We start from the raw sequence: 18,549 nt of genomic DNA, 5'->3' as shown, positions 1-18,549 counted from the left end.
GGTCTGTAGCTTTTTCTCCTGTTTCCCATTTTGAGGAAGTCAACCCTCTTCTTAGAAATTGTGGCTGTGCAGTAGAGTGTCGACGGGTCTGAGAACTCCAACGAATGAGGCATGATATCTTCTTCTACAGTCTTTTCAAAAACTTGTTAACATTCTGAGTTATATTATTGTCATAACAACGAATAGAATTTATTAGAGTTGAGCTATTCCTAGTCCTTGTTATGACAGTATTAAAACTACAATAGTTGTCACGAGATGTTTGATCTAGTGATTAGAGTTGAGCTATTCCTAGTCCTTGCTATGACAGTATTAAAACTACAATAGTTGTCACGAGATGTTTGATCTAGTTATTAGAGTTGAGCTATTCCTAGTCCTTGTTATGACAGTATTAAAACTACAATAGTTGTCACGAGATGTTTGATCTAGTTATTAGAGTTGAGCTATTCCTAGTCCTTGCTATGACAGTATTAAAACTACAATAGTTGTCACGAGATGTTTGATCTAGTGGCTAGAGTTGAGCTATTCCTAGTCCTTGCTATGACAGTATTAAAACTGTAATAATTGTCACGAGATGTTTGATCTAGTTATTAGAGTTGAGCTATTCCTAGTCCTTGTTATGACAGTATTAAAACTACAATAGTTGTCACGAGATGTTTGATCTAGTTATTAGAGTTGAGCTATTCCTAGTCCTTGCTATGACAGTATTAAAACTGTAATAATTGTCACGAGATGTTTGATCTAGTTATTAGAGTTGAGCTATTCCTAGTCCTTGTTATGACAGTATTAAAACTGTAATAATTGTCACGAGATGTTTGATCTAGTTATTAGAGTTGAGCTATTCCTAGTCCTTGTTATGACAGTATTAAAACTACAATAGTTGTCACGAGATGTTTGATCTAGTAGCTAGAGTTGAGCTATTCCTAGTCCTTGCTATGACAGTATTAAAATTACAATAGTTGTCACGAGATGTTTGATCTAGTTGTTAGAGTTGAGCTATTCCTAGTCCTTGTTATGACAGTATTAAAACTGTAATAATTGTCACGAGATGTTTGATCTAGTGGCTAGAGTTGAGCTATTCCTAGTCCTTGCTATGACAGTATTAAAACTGTAATAATTGTCACGAGATGTTTGATCTAGTTGTTAGAGTTGAGATATTTCTAGTCCTTGTTATGACAGTATTAAAACTACAATAGTTGTCACGAGATGTTTGATCTAGTTGTTAGAGTTGAGATATTTCTAGTCCTTGTTATGACAGTATTAAAACTACAATAGTTGTCACGAGATGTTTGATCTAGTTGTTAGAGTTGAGATATTTCTAGTCCTTGTTATGACAGTATTAAAACTACAATAGTTGTCACGAGATGTTTGATCTAGTTATTAGAGTTGAGCTATTCCTAGTCCTTGCTATGACAGTAATTCTAGCCACTAGATCAAACATCTCGTGACAACTATTGTAGTTTTAATACTGTCATAGCAAGGACTAGGAATAGCTCAACTCTAGCCACTAGATCAAACATCTCGTGACAACTATTGTAGTCTTAATACTGTCATAGCAAGGACTAGGAATAGCTCAACTCTAATAACTAGATGAAACATCTCGTGACAACTATAACTATTGTAGTTTTAATACTGTCATAACAAGGACTAGGGATAGCTCAACTCTAATAACTAGATCAAACATCTCATGACAACTATTGTAGTTATAATACTGTCATAGCAAGAACTAGGAATAGCTCAACTCTAGCCACTAGATCAAACTTCTCGTGACAACTATTGTAGTTTTAATACTGTCAATTGTCATAGCAAGGACTAGGAATAGCTCAACTCTAATAACTAGATCAAACATCTCGTGACAATTATTACAGTTTTAATACTGTCATAACAAGACTAGGAATAGCTCAACTCTAATAACTAGATCAAACATCTCGTGACAACTATTGTAGTTTTAATACTGTCATAACAAGGACTAGGAATAGCTCAACTCTAATAACTAGATCAAACATCTCGTGACAATTATTGTAGTTTTAATACTGTCATAACAAGGACTAGGAATATCTCAACTCTAGCCACTAGATCAAACATCTCGTGACAATTATTGTAGTTTTAATACTGTCATAACAAGGACTAGGAATAGCTCAACTCTAATAACTAGATCAAACATCTCGTGACAACTATTGTAGTTTTAATACTGTCATAACAAGGACTAGGAATAGCTCAACTCTAATAACTAGATCAAACATCTCGTGACAATTATTGTAGTTTTAATACTGTCATAACAAGGACTAGGAATATCTCAACTCTAGCCACTAGATCAAACATCTCGTGACAATTATTGTAGTTTTAATACTGTCATAGCAAGAATTAGGAATAGCTCAACTCTAATAACTAGATCAAACATCTCGTGACATCTATTGTAGTTTTAATACTGTCATAACAAGGACTAGGAATAGCTCAACTCTAGCCACTAGATCAAACATCTCGTGACAACTATTGTAGTTTTAATACTGTCATAGCAAGAACTAGGAATAGCTCAACTCAACTAACTAGATCTAACATCTCGTGACAATTATTACAGTTTTAATACTGTCATAGCAAGAACTAGGAATAGCTCAACTCTTATAACTAGATCAAACATCTCGTGACAACTATTGTAGTTTTAATACCATCATAGCAAGAACTAGGAATAGCTCAACTCTAATAACTAGATCAAACATCTCGTGACAATTATTGTAGTTTTAATACTGTCATAACAAGGACTAGGAATAGCTCAACTCTAATAACTAGATCAAACATCTCGTGACAACTATTGTAGTTTTGATACTGTCATAACAAGGACTAGGAATAGCTCAACTCTAATAACTAGATCAAACATCTCGTGACAACTATTGTAGTTTTAATACTGTCATAACAAGGACTAGGAATAGCTCAACTCTAGCCACTTGATCAAACATCTCGTGACAACTATTGTAGTTTTAATACTGTCATAACAAAGACTAGGAATATCTCAACTCTAATAACTAGATCAAACATCTCGTGACAATTATTACAGTTTTAATACTGTCATAACAAGGACTAGAATTAGCTCAACTCTAATAACTAGATCAAACATCTCGTGACAATCATTATAATTTTCATACACAACTGATCGTACAGTTTAAAATGGAACAAAATAAGACAGAATAATTGATCAAATGTTTAAAAATAAGCTGATTTAGGAGAAGCAAATATTAGTTAAACTAATCTCTGTCACATAAAATACTGAAAGTAAAGTTCACAACTGTGAACTCAAATGTATATAAAACACACTCACAATTAATCGTACAGTTTAAAATGGAACAAAATAAGACAGAATAATTGATGTCAGACGAGTAGCTTAAATGCGGGGCGAAGGTCTCAATTGATGGAATAAATTGTAATGCTGCAGCGCAGGGCGCGGCATAGTAACCATCTAATGCGCAACCATCCAATGCGAAAATTTAAACTCACATTTGGATATAATGCGCGTGAGTGCTTACAAATTTGCTTTTGGCGGAGATATAAACTGCGCCATTAAAATAACACAGATACATCGTGTTTGATCATCTCTATCTCGAAACCATCTTGTCGAGCCATTCTGAAAATTTGCACACATAAAGTTGAGATGATTTCCAATATATTCTCAGTTTTTTGGGTAGGATAAAAATGAAGTTCTCTTGCAGTGGTCTGTCGAAAACTGATTACTTTACGCACATTTGATAGTCAACTTCATCAAAAAGTTAACTGATAAAATTTATACTGGGATGCAGAACAAAGGATTCTCTTTAAAACTGAAACATGAACTAATGATATGCCAATTCACATAGCCATGTGCCTACGCGTACTGCGGTCGCGCGCTACTGCAAGCGAGAGGGCTCTGGTTAGAGCAAATATGCCAAGTAAAGATAGAGCTGGAAGCCAATGGGAATCATGATGAAATATTTGCCTGGCAACACTCAGCGCGCGAAAAATCTCTAGTGCAATGCGCTTCCAGTGGTCCCGTCGTGAGCAGTTAGCAGTAGTTAGCAGCAGTTAGCAGCAGTTATATTAGCAGCATGAGCAGTTCATAGCAGGAGTGAGCAGCAGTGAGCAGCAGTTTTTGTACTTTGGCCTTGACATACGTTGCATGCCACTTTTCGCGCGCGAGGGGAAATATGTCATAAATGAACGCTTAAGCGTCAGCTGGGTTTGGACTGTGGAAGAAAAAGTTGACGACACAAGAGTATTGGGTAGTCGTTATGTCACACCGGTCTGGTCTACAGTCCAGCTCCTCGGGCACAATAACGTGTTTGGTGCGGTTTGCGTTGACCATTGTTAATGGTCTGGCCCGGCGCGCGCTACTTCGTAGCATTTGCCATCGGGCATTTCTAGAAGAAAGCGGCGCGCACTACTTCGAAGAAATTTAGACAAGTAACATCCGTAAAGGTTTGCGAAGTTGACAATAGTGGAGACGTGTTGTATACCATCGATGGAGAGGTAATAGTGTTGCTAAAAAACGCTTTATCAACTTATATAGTAGTTGAAAGTATGTAAATTAGATTCGTTTTAATCTAGGTAAACTATAGATAAAAATATAATATTAATCATAAGCTAAAATGTACTAATCTATGTATTCTAAATGGGGAAAAGAAGAAACATTGTCAGTCAGTCGAGAAAATTGTCAGTCAGGCTATATGGCAGCTTTGTAGATGTTGTGACAATGCTAGTAGTGGTCCCAGGCTTGCGACTGGAATTGCGGTGTTAAATCGATTTAACGGTATACCAACGATCCATCTCCCACTTGCTGTTTGGTACTTAGCATTAATAGTGTTAGCTGTAGCCATTTATAGCAAGAATCTTAAAACTAAAGGGGATGACAAGGAAAAGAGGAAGGAAAAAGAATAACGGAACAAACAATTAATTAAAGTATTTACAGGAGCATTAGTTATTGTAATTACAAGCTTCAATAATAAATCACTGACTAAAACATCTAATTAAAATGACACTTGGTACGCTCGCCCATTTTCACTGGTCAGTCCGAACTTCGGTTTAGCACGTTGTACACTTATTCACCTAAGTTTCAGAATTTTTTCAGTTTAGCAGAGTTAGTACCCGTGTTTCAATAAAATCAAAAGATATCAGGGGAGTTCTTTAATAATGTTATGGTCATCTAGAATACCGAACTTCCTGAAAACGTTATTTTATTTCCTCAGACAACGTTTAATACCTTTAATCAGTCTATCACGGCTATATCCTCTATCAATTAGAATTTTGAATATCTTGTGAAGATGGGAGGTAAAGATATCCAATCTAGTGCAAACATTACCATATCTAAGAACTTGACTTGGAAAAACGTTGTAGCCAACCTCGGTTGGGATGTTACTGTGAAGAAATGTAAGGGATACAACATGAAAATTAAAATCATCAGTTTTGTTATACACTGATATTTCTAGTCCTTCTGTGGAAATATTAATATTTAAATCAAGGTAGTTAATGATTTTATTATTGGAACCAGCTCGCTCCATCTCCAATGAATTAGGATACATATCTTTAATCAATTTATGACTTGGTTGTCTAGGCCAATAGATTTAAGATAATTTTTAAACTTTAGTAGATATATTTTTGATGATGTGTGATGATGTTTGTGTCATTATATTTTGATTTTGATTTTTTTAAGTCCTGGAAATATTGCCCTCTTATTTGGGCAAGTGCGAGACAGTCTCCTCTTCGTCGCAGCACATAGGACAAGCACTAGTGCTTGAATTACGAATTGTATGGAGATGTTTCTTTAGGCCATATATCATCTAAAACCTTAATGTAGGTATATAATTATGCCGTCGCGCTTTGGCTCGGCTATCCCTAAACTGCTCATTGAAATGATGGTTGAAATGAAATTATTCTTTGGACAAACGCTCTTTCAGAATTAATTGAGCTGCAGTACCTTATTGTGGATATCATCTTATTGAAATTCGTTTCTTTTTCAAGTTCATGAGCTGATACTCATAACAGCTGACCATGTTTTTAAGATTTATTAATTAACTTATTACTCTAACATCTATTTATGAATTTATCATGTGAACTCAAATAACAAGACACTGATGTTCCCACCCTACGGTAACATTTCATGACAGGGTTGGCTGTGTATATATACGCAGCCAACCAATATATCCGTGTACTGGAAGAATGTGGTTTGATTTGAATCGGATGAATATGGTTTGTATTGAATTGAAAAGTCCCTTCTAGCAAATAAGAGGGTACAATCCCTTATAAGAAGGAGAGGCCCACATTCAGGACTTCTTGATTTCACAATCCCCATGGTTATTGGTTACCCATAAGAAGTAGTAGAAACAGAAGCTGGACTGTTTATATAATAGTATAAGATATTTTGAGATAAGTAGATGCGTGGTGTCTACCACAAGGAATGTGATCGATTAAACTAAAGCTTTACAGCCTGGAAAGACATATTATAGGTGTGTAGTAGGCCGTTCCACATCAGGTCATGTTATTCAGATACGAGGCATCTGTTGATACATGGGTTCATTATTTCATAGTTCTGTATGAACACTTGAACAGTGTTAATTTAGAGTATTTTTTTCCATTAATAATAAGCTATTGAGATAATTTTATGTTGTTAATAAGATGCATAATGTTGCTTATAAACATTCACAATTTGAAATGTTTCATCAAACCAATGATATACAACATAGATATTTATTATTTAGGTGTTAATTAAGTGTCAATTACTGATTTGCCATTGTTTTTGCCAAACCAGTACAAGAATTCGAACTCTACATGGATGTTATTAGATAACATTGAGATATTACCAAATTTTGTACAAAATTCAATAAAATATTGGTTCCAAATGCTATTGTAAAATATCTTCTTTCGGTAATGTTTCAAATCCAATTAATATTCAATAGGTAATGAACGAGGAGAAAAATCACTCAGATACAATAGCAAACATAATCCAGAAATTTGAGAGTTTCCAACAAAACACTGTAACGATTGAGGATATGCCACCTAGGCCCATAACAGCTCCGCCAAAGCTAAATGGGAATGACAAATCTGTGGTTCATAGGTAAGATATTTCCATATTGTGTTGTACAGTGTTTTACTCTTTTTTAGTCACCTTGCTCTTATTACTGTTATAAAAATGTCAGTCCTGATTATTTCAATAAACTTGTCACATTTTCAAACTGAAATACATGAAATCATTAAAAGATCATGGTACCTGAACTGAATTAACTATTTGACATTTGTTGAGTTATTTGATTCCAAATATTGACTGTACACAGCTCGTTCAGAAAAGACGAGTTGATAACAAAGCTTTGTGAGGAAGTGTGCTACCTCAATAACCAAATAGTGGAGCTTAACGATACCAAGGAAACAAAGTTCATTGAAGACATGTACGTTTTATTTTCGTATAGTACTGATACAGCAAACTTTGTAATTGCTGAATTTCCCATTTATTTGATTTTACGAAATAGATAAACAGCACTCTCTCACCTGCAGGAAGAACAGAGATCACGATCACGTGTTTGAAGACAACTATTTCATGATATCAGGGGCTGTCTCACCAATGCTGGAACCAGAAGTAACTCCTTATCTTAGTTGTTAAAACCTGCCAAATTAATGTGCTTCCATCTTTCATATGTTTACAAACACTTACCTTAAACCAAAATCTCTGTTTTAAGCCTCGAATACATACGAAAAAAACATCGTGAAGTTACATTCGAGTTTTGTTTGAGCTGTTGACCTAAAAACTGCACTGATTTTATTGTTGTTGATGGGTTTGCCTTAAATTCAACTTGTGCAGAAGTTTTAAACCCTGAAATTACAGCTCACTGTGTTGGTTCAGTTCCCTTATTTCTACCACTCAGTTTATCATTTACAATACGCTCTCCTAATCAGCACCTTCCTCAGATATTAGCTAACTTTTCAACGTCAGCGGAGAAACATCTCCAAGCTAAAGAAATACCTCTTGAGGATAAGACTGATTTTCTGGAGAGGTACTGTACTCTGTTTTAAATCATGATTACCTGGTTACCTGGTTACCTGGTTACCTGGTTACCTGGTTACCTGGTTACCTGGTTACCTGGTTACCTGGTTACCTGGTTACCTGGTTACCTGGTTACCTGGTTACCTGGTTACCTGTACTCTGTTTTAAATTTTGATTCTTTAGTTACAAGAAATAGAGATGGGCAATATGTAACTCATACAACTATCACATTAATTCGAGTTATAGCTGCACTTATGTTAGATGAAGATTAAATATTTCTGGCAACCATATCAAAACATCATCTCACTTGGTGACTTAATCGCAGTGGAAAACTAGAAGTAGAAAACTAGAAGTAGTAAAGCCTGCAAAAATCCCCACCGTCCTTCAAGTCTGCCATGAATCAGGATTCATGGCACTGAAAATCAGCGGAATTGTTTAGTTCACGGTCTGGTTGTCTGAATAAGAAACCGATCCAGTGATCCTGCAAAACGACGTATTACTGTACTATTGGGCTAGCTTGTTATTACTGCTGTTCGTTGACCACTATTAATACGTTCACATCTTATTATTATTTGAGAGACATATCTTATGTGTTTAAAAAAATACAGTAAAAAATCAACCCCATCACCCATCTTCTCATCTGAATTCCCAATCCCAAGGGCCAATATCCATTATATAGATATTATAGCCTAGTTATGATGACACGTTGTAAATGTTAAGATATCAACAGAAAGTGTAGTGACACGCACGATCCAGGGCCACTATTAGTACGAATCATCACTGCAAGTATAAAACTAGTGTAGAACTACTCACTTTTCGTCGACTGCCAAAGAAGCCTTAGAACGGGGCATTCTTAAATTTGTCACGCTGAAGAAGAATCTGATCTTTATGAAACATTTGGTCCGGGCAGATCTAGAAATATCTAGTGCACTGGAAGTGTTATGTAGTGTTTTAGTAAATACGATATCGTTATTATGGACGGTACGGCTCCTCAGTATTACACTAGCCCGTATATCAGTACACGTTACATTTCATGTTCGATGCTTCACGAAAATTTAGCAATTTGTTTATTACATCGTCTTTCAAATATCATCAAAATTTAGCAAGCTGAATTCCGTCGAGAAGATTCCATGTTCTTCTCGATAAATCAACCTGTCCAGTATAGAAATAGAGATGGGAGGCTGGTGTAATTATACCATATTAGGAGTGTTAGCTCCATCGTAAAATACAGCCCACTCCTATCTTACGGGCAACCTTGATATGGTTTTTATATTGAGAGCGACAAACTCGTACTTGCATTTTGATAAAATAGTAGGCAACGTTCTTTTAACAATATAAACACTAAACAGGCATATTATGAAATAATGTGCTTTATACCACACATATGGAAAGCAACTAACACAAAAAAACGGAACCTTGGATACATGTCTTAAACATGCCCAAAAGAGGAGTTGGATCTCAACTATGTTTTAAGCAAGCCTCCAAGAGAATTGCGTCACTTGTCCGAGGATCTACACAAGTTCCTATCACCAACGGCTAAAAGTTCGGTAGAAAAACAAAATAATGAAAAATTGGAATTTATTGAATGGATTACGGAACGTCAAAATTTAAATGCTCTCTTACTTATTAATTAAATCGAACGTCACGCTTTTTGAATTCCCGATCAATCTATTAAAATGTCAAAGTGTGCGCCAATAAATTACCCTAATTTAATGAACAGTATCCCAAAATAGATCAAAACTAAAGACTATTATTATTATATTATTATAAAACAGGATCTTACCGACAAAAATGATTCTTAAAAATACCTTAATATAATGCGGTAAACTGTACCCTAAAGACTATTATATTCCAAATTAAGCTGAATATCTATTTATGATAATTATTATACTAATATTATTATATTAATTATCCTGTCTATTTCAGAGCGATACTATCCGGTACTCCAGATCAAGATGACTGTTCGGGCTACAACAAACTAAACACTTCCCCAAAGCTCTCCAACCTGAGTGAGGGTCACACCTCTTTAAACGTCAAGTTATCCCACGGTGACGTAGTGTCTGATGACGTCATATCTAATTCTGATGACGTCACGTGTGCAGATGACGATGTTATAACTGGCCCCAAGTTGACTCGGACCCATTTCACTTCCTCGCAGTCAGATATTGAGAATTGTGGCGCTAACTTTGAAGAGACTGATTATTACAGAACTTCGAGTAGGGTTAGTATTTCTCTCTTCTTTTAGTTTATTTTCCTGGCAAACTTCGTGTTCACCCACTAAGTAAGGGCCTCTATGGCACTGCCACGGAACTAAGTAAGGGCCTCTATGGAACTGCCACGGAACTAAGTAAGGGCCTCTATGGCAATGCCACTGAACTAAGTAAGGGTCTCTATGGCACTGCCACGGAACTAAGTAAGGGCCTCTATGGCACTGCCACTGAACTAAGTAAGGGCCTCTATGGCACTGCCACGGAACTAAGTAAGGGCCTCTATGGCACTGCCACTGAACTAAGTAAGGGCCTCTATGTCACTGTCACGGAACTAAGTATGGGCCTCTATGGCACTGTCACGGAACTAAGTAAGGGCCTCTATGACAATGCCACGGAACTAAGTAAGGGCCTCTATGACACTGCCACGGAACTAAGTAAGGGCCTCTATGGCACTGTCACGGAACTAAGTAAGGGCCTCTATGGCACTGCCACTGAACTAAGTAAGGGCCTCTATGGCACTGCCACGGAACTAAGTAAGGGCCTCTATGGCACTGCCACTGAACTAAGTAAGGGCCTCTATGTCACTGTCACGGAACTAAGTATGGGCCTCTATGGCACTGTCACGGAACTAAGTAAGGGCCTCTATGACAATGCCACGGAACTAAGTAAGGGCCTCTATGACACTGCCACGGAACTAAGTAAGGGCCTCTATGGCACTGTCACGGAACTAAGTATGGGCCTCTATGGCACTGTCACGGAACTAAGTAAGGGCCTCTATGGCACTGCCACTGAACTAAGTAAGGGCCTCTATGGCACTGCCACGGAACTAAGTAAGGGCCTCTATGGCACTGCCACTGAACTAAGTAAGGGCCTCTATGGCACTGCCACGGAACTCCTTTAGATAACATAAGACGTCAGTTGTTGAGGTGTATAATACCAAACTTGAAATCCTGAGCAATAAGATCATTGGTGAGACGAGTACCTAATAAGGGATTGATAGACATTTGGGTTGGTCTTAATTATTGCAATACTGATATCTGGATATTATCCGGTTGGAAGAGACAAGGACAAGTGAAACAAGGAAGTTAGGAGTAAGGGCAAATTTTCGGCGTCAACGCCATCTTCAGGCTCAAATTATTTGTTATATAGTAGTGTTGAAAGTATTAATACAGTGAGATAAAGTTATATAGTAGTGTTGAAAGTATTAATACTTTCAACACTACTATATGGACACGTTCATTTGAGTTTGAGGATATTGGTAAACAAAAATAATAGCGTTTTTGACGATAGTGGCTTAATTTTGACATCTATTAACCTAGCACGTTCAGAAGTTCTGAACATTAGCCACGTAACCCATACTCCCATATGCACCGCTCAGAAAGAAAATCTATTGTTGTTAGGCACTATAATGTTTCAAATGTCACATTTTGTGTGACTTAGTTAACTGCAGTTGTCTAATTATCATTCCTTGGTCTGAAATATAGTAAATTAGGTCAATCTAACAATTATGATACAACATTGGTTAATGGGCACGGATCGAACGGTTACAAGGCAATATTTGGGTAACTTTGTCACACTCATGATACCATACCTCTATTCTACTGTGAGGTGTCCTAAAAATCCTTTCAACTCATTATTTTATGGTTGCTCTACCAAGCATAGCCCTAAAATATTTTGTTTTGAATAGTTAGCTAATACAGGCACTTGGTTATTGGGAAATGAGGTTAATTCTGTCACAATATATGAAATTTAAAATTTTGGGCGAATAATTTATATCTGATTTTGGTTTGAAAGGCGGGAAAATTTTATATGATGACAATGTAGTTGATGCAAGTTAAGATCAGTTGATGTTTACATTGTCACAAAAAATTATACGAAATCGTAAATAGATTAAAAACAATGATTAAAAAATGAAATAGTCTCTTATAATAACTCTTATAATAACTGATGTGACAAAGTAAACATGTCTTGCCCCTATTTTGAAGATCTATATTCTATACCTCTATTAGAATATTGTCCAGAACATCAGAGCTTAAGTTTAACAATTTTAGGTTAAATTTGTCAAAGTCACTAAAAATGTGACAATATTAACTTTTCATGCCCCAACAAGTTCAAGATAGTGTGTAAAAATTAGCATAGGCTGCTTTATTACCTATATAAATCAATCCAAACTACAAAAAATATATGTTAATGTGATGACGATTACCTAACTCTTATAATAACTGATGTGACAAAGTAAACATGTCTTGCCCCTATTTTGAAGATCTATAACTCTATTAGAATTCAACATTCTTTCAGAAACGATTGGAAGAATATTGTCCAGAACATAAGAACTCAATTTTTTAAATTTAGATTAATTTGTCAAAGACATTAAAAATGTGACAAAATTAACTTTCCCTGCCCCAATAGTATCAAGATAGTGTGTTAAAATTGGCATAGGTTTTATTACAGGTATATTAAAGTATTAATCGATCCAAACTACGAAAAATATCTTTTAATCTGATGACGATTACCTAACTCTTATAATAACTGATGTGACAAAGTAAACATGTCTTGCCCCTATTTTGAAGAACTATACTTCTATTAGAATACTATGTAACTTTATCATCAAAAAAATTTCGATAAACTAGTTATTTTGCCAGCAAGGAGCTAACAGAGTTATAATAATTTTTTGTGACTAAATTACCCTATTTTTGACCATGTAGCGGTAGTTTAATTGTGACACTGTTAACATATTACCACCTGATAATGATTTATGTGACTGGTGCATGGTACTAGCAGTGTTGTTTGATCCATAGTACGTATAATATAAGGGGTTTAAGCTGGTATATCATTATTTGTTCAATTTCACACATGTTCAGACATTATCAAGATTATGTGACAAAGTAAGCTTGGTTGTGCCTTCTATGTTTTAATTCCTTACGACTATATGATATAATAACAATTCCCAGCACTTCCAGGCCATCAAATAAACTTACACTACTCAGCATTGCTTATCAGGGTGCCCTAAACATTCATCACATATTTTCTTTAATGTGTGACAGAGTAAACCTGAATGCACCATCTAACGAAAAAAGTCGTCAAATATGTAGGTAATGGTCATATGTACCCATCCAATCAACTGGACACTCAAAAATTTGGTCAAAAACGGCAGCAAGGGGTCCATATTTACTCCGTCACATGTTTATAGTGTGACAATGTAACCATTTCCGTGCCGGCCGTATTTAAGCGATATCTTATCACCTGATTAAGATATCGTTATGTGACAAAGTTAGCCTAGAGGATGAGACGATTATCCTAACCATCAAGGGTTTAAGTAATTTCATAGTGTGACAAAGTCAACTACACTGTGCCTTTTAATAGGGTCACTTATATTTACCAATATCCTCAAACTCAAATGAACGTGTCCATATAACAAATAATTTGAGCCTGAAGATGGCGTTGACGCCGAAAATTTGCCCTTACTCCTAACTTCCTTGTTTCACTTGTCCTTGTCTCTTCCAACCGGATAATATCCAGATATCAGTATTTCAATCATGAGACTAATAAACAGCGAACTACTCCGTTATTTGATATTAATTATTGCAGATCTTCTCTTTAGACTTTAAGTTACAATAAATGTTGTTAAGTTACTGCTATAGTGCCAGTACTAAAGTAGATTATTTCATTATGTTCAAGTAGGTGTTGTAAGCAAGATTAACCAATTACAAGATTAATTATCCTTCTGTCAGTGAGATAAAGTAGGTGTTGTAAGCAAGATTAACCAATTACAAGATTAATTATCCTTCTGACAGTGAGATAAAGTAGGTGTTGTAAGCAAGATTAACCAATTACAAGATTAATTATCCTTCTGACAGTGAGATAAAGTAGGTGTTGTAAGCAAGATTAACCAATTACAAGATTAATTATCCTTCTGACAGTGAGATAAAGTAGGTGTTGTAAGCAAGATTAACCAATTACAAGATTAATTATCCTTCTGACAGTGAGATAAAGTAGGTGTTGTAAGCAAGATTAACCAATTACAAGCCTAATTATCCTTCTGACAGTGAGATAAAGTAGGTGTTGTAAGCAAGATTAACCAATTACAAGATTAATTATCCTTCTGACAGTGAGATAAAGTAGGTGTTGTAAGCAAGATTAACCAATTACAAGATTAATTATCCTTCTGACAGTGAGATAAAGTAGGTGTTGTAAGCAAGATTAACCAATTACAAGATTAATTATCCTTCTGACAGTGAGATAAAGTAGGTGTTGTAAGCAAGATTAACCAATTACAAGATTAATTATCCTTCTGACAGTGAGATAAAGTAGGTGTTGTAAGCAAGATTAACCAATTACAAGATTAATTATCCTTCTGACAGTGAGATAAAGTAGGTGTTGTAAGCAAGATTAACCAATTACAAGATTAATTATCCTTCTGACAGTGAGATAAAGTAGGTGTTGTAAGCAAGATTAACCAATTACAAGATTAATTATCCTTCTGACAGTGAGATAAAGTAGGTGTTGTAAGCAAGATTAACCAATTACAAGATTAATTATCCTTCTGACAGTGAGATAAAGTAGGTGTTGTAAGCAAGATTAACCAATTACAAGATTAATTATCCTTCTGACAGTGAGATAAAGCTTTAACTGCTTGGTTGTTTAGATATTATTGTTATTATTCTATTTCAAATCGTTTCTAATATTATTGGGAATTGGGGATAAGCTTTGCTCGAAAATAATGAGCTACTCAGTCCTCAAATTTTAGGGAGCCAATGCATCGTGTGTGGTCCTCACTGTTGCCATGGTGACAATTGGTAAGTTTAAAAGCTATCCGGGTCCCCACTTTTTAGAGACGCTACAATTTGGGTTTGTATTTAAACAGTTTAATTTATACCCGCTAAGGTAGAAAAAACAACCCCAAGAAAGGAACGGTAAAACTTTCTAAGCGAGTTTTGGAACCGTTCTTTTTTTTACAGGAGGAAATTCAGGTCTGGTGCTAAAACGCAAGAAAATTGCACAAGAAATGGTAAAGAATCCGGAGGCTTCGGATATGATGGACAAGATGGAGGCAGTCCCAGCACAAGTAACGTACTTAGCACATTCGGGTAGCCATCAGGGCATGTCAACAGATTGTTTTTGATTAACGAACTTTTAAGTTACTATTGAGTTAGAGGTGATGTAAAATGTTCGCAGTTAAAACGAAATGCGGAGTTTCTGAGACGGAGTTGCGATGATGGAGACACTCTAAGATGCAATGCATTAAGAAGAGACCCAGGAAGACAGTGAATGCCCTGCCTGGGCTAGAGCGAGTAAGATATTTCTCCTGTTATTCGATTTAGAATTCGAATCTGATGAGATCCCCCGCAAATGTTGCAAATGTGTTTCCTTTAAATTAAATTCTCTGTGCTTGGTGTTCGACCTTTTGCAAACATTAATCCACCTCAGTGACATGTTTCATGGGTTACCGACAGTGCGAATGCGGTTTGCCATGGCAATTTTGTTGAAGAACATGGTTGGGTGGTTGGACAGGGGGTGTTGGGAAGGGGCTGCTCTTACGGCTCCCGCCGTTTGGGGCAGGATTCTCTCCAACCGCTCGAGTTTAGGTTAATACCGACCAAGCAGCTTGTTATGTGCCGAAGAGAGAGCAGCTATGAAACTTAAGAAGTACGGGGACGTGATGCCGCGGTTATAACAGAGCCGCTACCTGCACCCCGAACGACCACAGTGGTATACACCAATAGCCGCACTCGGCGGACTACTGCCACCGGCTGCGTATGGGGAAGATGGAACGCGCCCGAGTCACGTTGCTCAAGGAAGTGGGTGCAGCGTGCGGCGTAGCACGTAGCTCTACTAACGGGTCAGCATGTCTCTCGTTCTATGCTGTCTTGCGAGCGCAGGAAGCACTCAACCACATGTCAAATATTTCTTTAAATCCTGATCTGAAGTTTAAATATGATTAGTGAAATTTGGCTGTTGACGGCATCTCTATTGTATAATCATGCATTTGAACAAACCGGAAGCCGTTCCTCTATAAATAACTATATTAACAGGTGGCTGTAAAAACGGACAAAGATGTCAGAGACCCTAAACGGAGCTCGAAACAAACGCCAACTATCTACATGTCTCTGTGTGAGCGTCACGCTGCTTACTCGCTGGTGTCCTGTCGTGTGGGAGAAGGCTCGGTCTCATGACGTCCTCTTAGACTATCGCGTCATAGCGGCCGGTGGTGTAATCTTGACAAGGAGACATAATACGGAATACTTGAATTACTGATGGCTCTTGTGCACTAGACATCACTCAGCAGAGAGGAAGAATATTGAATATTCAGAAATAATTAGAAACTTTGGCATGTGAACTGAATGATTGTTTTTATCCATTATCGTATGTTTTGTGTCTAAGGTCTAGAGGGCACTGACGTTTAAAATCGTAAAACGGATGGACGATAAGGAATGTTCGAGTCGCTGGTTTGTAAAATCACACGAATAAATCTGCAAAGCTGCACTACATGAAAGGAGGAGCTGATGCTGAGGAGATCCACTGCTATAACCAAGATATGGTATTTTGGGATGTTAATATGAGAGTGAGACACACACACACAAGACGACTTATGACATGGTGGGTGAAATAGTAGACAGGGGATAGGGGTCATGGTAGTGGGGGTATGGCAACTCTATTGTAGTGTGTGAACGTTTGGTAATGGCATTCAGGCATTGGCTGCATTCCGGATATTTATGAACTGGTCTCGTCTTGGATGTTTTATTTCAAAAAGTTAGACAACTTGTTTTTCTCCTCCTTCGTATCGTCAAATCGTACAAAAGAAACATCTTTTAAATACAATTGTCACATAAATATTTCAACCATTAGAAATCATCAAATCTCCTTTGGAGATATAATCTACAGAAACGTACACTTCGGGTTGTAACTTTAGTTAAAATAATTAATGCCTAAGTGAACGAATGACAAAAACTGATGCAGTCCAAACTCTTACAATTTAATGATCATTTGTATCAAATATTGAAACAAATGAACATGGATTTTGCGTAACGGTTTAGTTAGTTCTCAATTAGTTTTGATCTGTTTTAGTTCAGAAGGGTGACATAAACTCTCCACACCAATTTAAGCTAAATGCACACGAAAAGCGAATTGTGAGATCAGAACGATAGCGAAGTTCAAATATTGTGCCCACATTCGCTCCACTAATATCGCGCGCCCAAAATTTAAAGAAGAAAATCTTGTGTAAAGGCCCTGAGTACGAAAGGTAATATTTGTGCTTGTTTCCGAATCAACCCCCCCCCCCCCCCCCCCCCATGACGTAGGGTGGGGGGGGCCAATGGCATTAAATGGAGAAAATTAGAGAATTACTCATAGGTTTTTTTTTTCCATTTTTTTCTCCATAGAAAATAGTCTCCATTTTATGCCATTTTATGGGCCAGAGTAGTCTGAGCGTCTCGACACAGTAGCTGAGGGAGTGTTAGAATTTCGGAGGGAAAGAATTATTAAAATAAAGAATTTAGGAGATGGGGAGGTGTTTCGGGCCAATAATGAACAGAGTGTTTTTCAGAAAAACTTTAAAAATTTTGACTTAGAAATTACCCCTCGGTACAACAAGTTTGGACTCGATCCTTCCTCCCCCTGGTAATGCATCTCGGAAGGCAGGCCTCCCCTTTGCAACACGAGCTCGGATCGGGAGCTCATCGATACGAGAGTACGTATGCGAGAATGACTCTGGCCGAAAATTTTCTAAGTCAAATTTTTCAAAGTATTCAAAAACCACGTTTCAAGCTACCGTCTTCATTATAGCCGAAAAATATGTTTTTGGTTTTTCGGTTTATCGAAGTCTGCACCTACCCCTCGATACACAAATTTGGACTCAAGGCTTCCCTTGCTGGTAATGCGATCTCGAAGGCAGGCCTCCCCTTTATACGAGCTTGTTTCGACTGTCGAGGATGCAGGTCCAACTTCTCAGGTGGCCTATTACTCTCCCCTATTACACCTCCTGTGTAGCCTAAAATAACTTTACACTGGCTTGAGTAATTATGAGTTGCCTAAAGTGTGCCTCAACTAACCTAGTATAAAACCCATCTAGTACCTCTAATGAGCTTTCATAAGCTTGTTACGCCCCTAGTAAGCGTAAATAAACATGGTTTAGATGTCCAATTTAGGTGTAAAATGTTAAAGATGAATTTGATAGACAAAATACATAGTCATAACAAAAATTGAAAGAAATGGAGAAGTCCTCATTGGTTTTTCCATTTTCTCCATAGAAAAATCTCCATTGTATGCCATTGGCCCCCCCCCCCCCCCCCCCCGTAGGGTAATTGTTTAAAAAGGCTTCCCTGGGCATTATGGACAAAAAACTGTTTT

General features: G+C 36.9%; 1 protein-coding gene across 1 annotated transcript; it reads left to right on the top strand.

Moving 5' to 3' along the window:
- Positions 1-6,917: 6,917 nt before the first annotated feature.
- On the top strand, positions 6,918-16,376 carry LOC134818098 (uncharacterized). The gene is made up of 6 exons (XM_063827515.1): positions 6,918-7,072; positions 7,299-7,400; positions 7,507-7,588; positions 7,918-8,003; positions 9,920-10,214; positions 16,236-16,376. The coding sequence occupies exons 1-6, from the start codon at positions 6,918-6,920 to the stop codon at positions 16,374-16,376; spliced, it is 861 nt and encodes a 286-aa protein (XP_063683585.1).
- The last annotated feature ends 2,173 nt before the right edge of the window (positions 16,377-18,549 follow it).

This window comes from Bolinopsis microptera, chromosome 7 (genome assembly GCF_026151205.1).
Source record: "Bolinopsis microptera isolate Bmic1 chromosome 7, MBARI_Bmic_1.0, whole genome shotgun sequence".
Taxonomy (NCBI): domain Eukaryota; kingdom Metazoa; phylum Ctenophora; class Tentaculata; order Lobata; family Bolinopsidae; genus Bolinopsis; species Bolinopsis microptera.
Note: the sequence above shows the minus strand (reverse complement) of the source record. Positions and strands in the feature narration are given on the sequence as shown.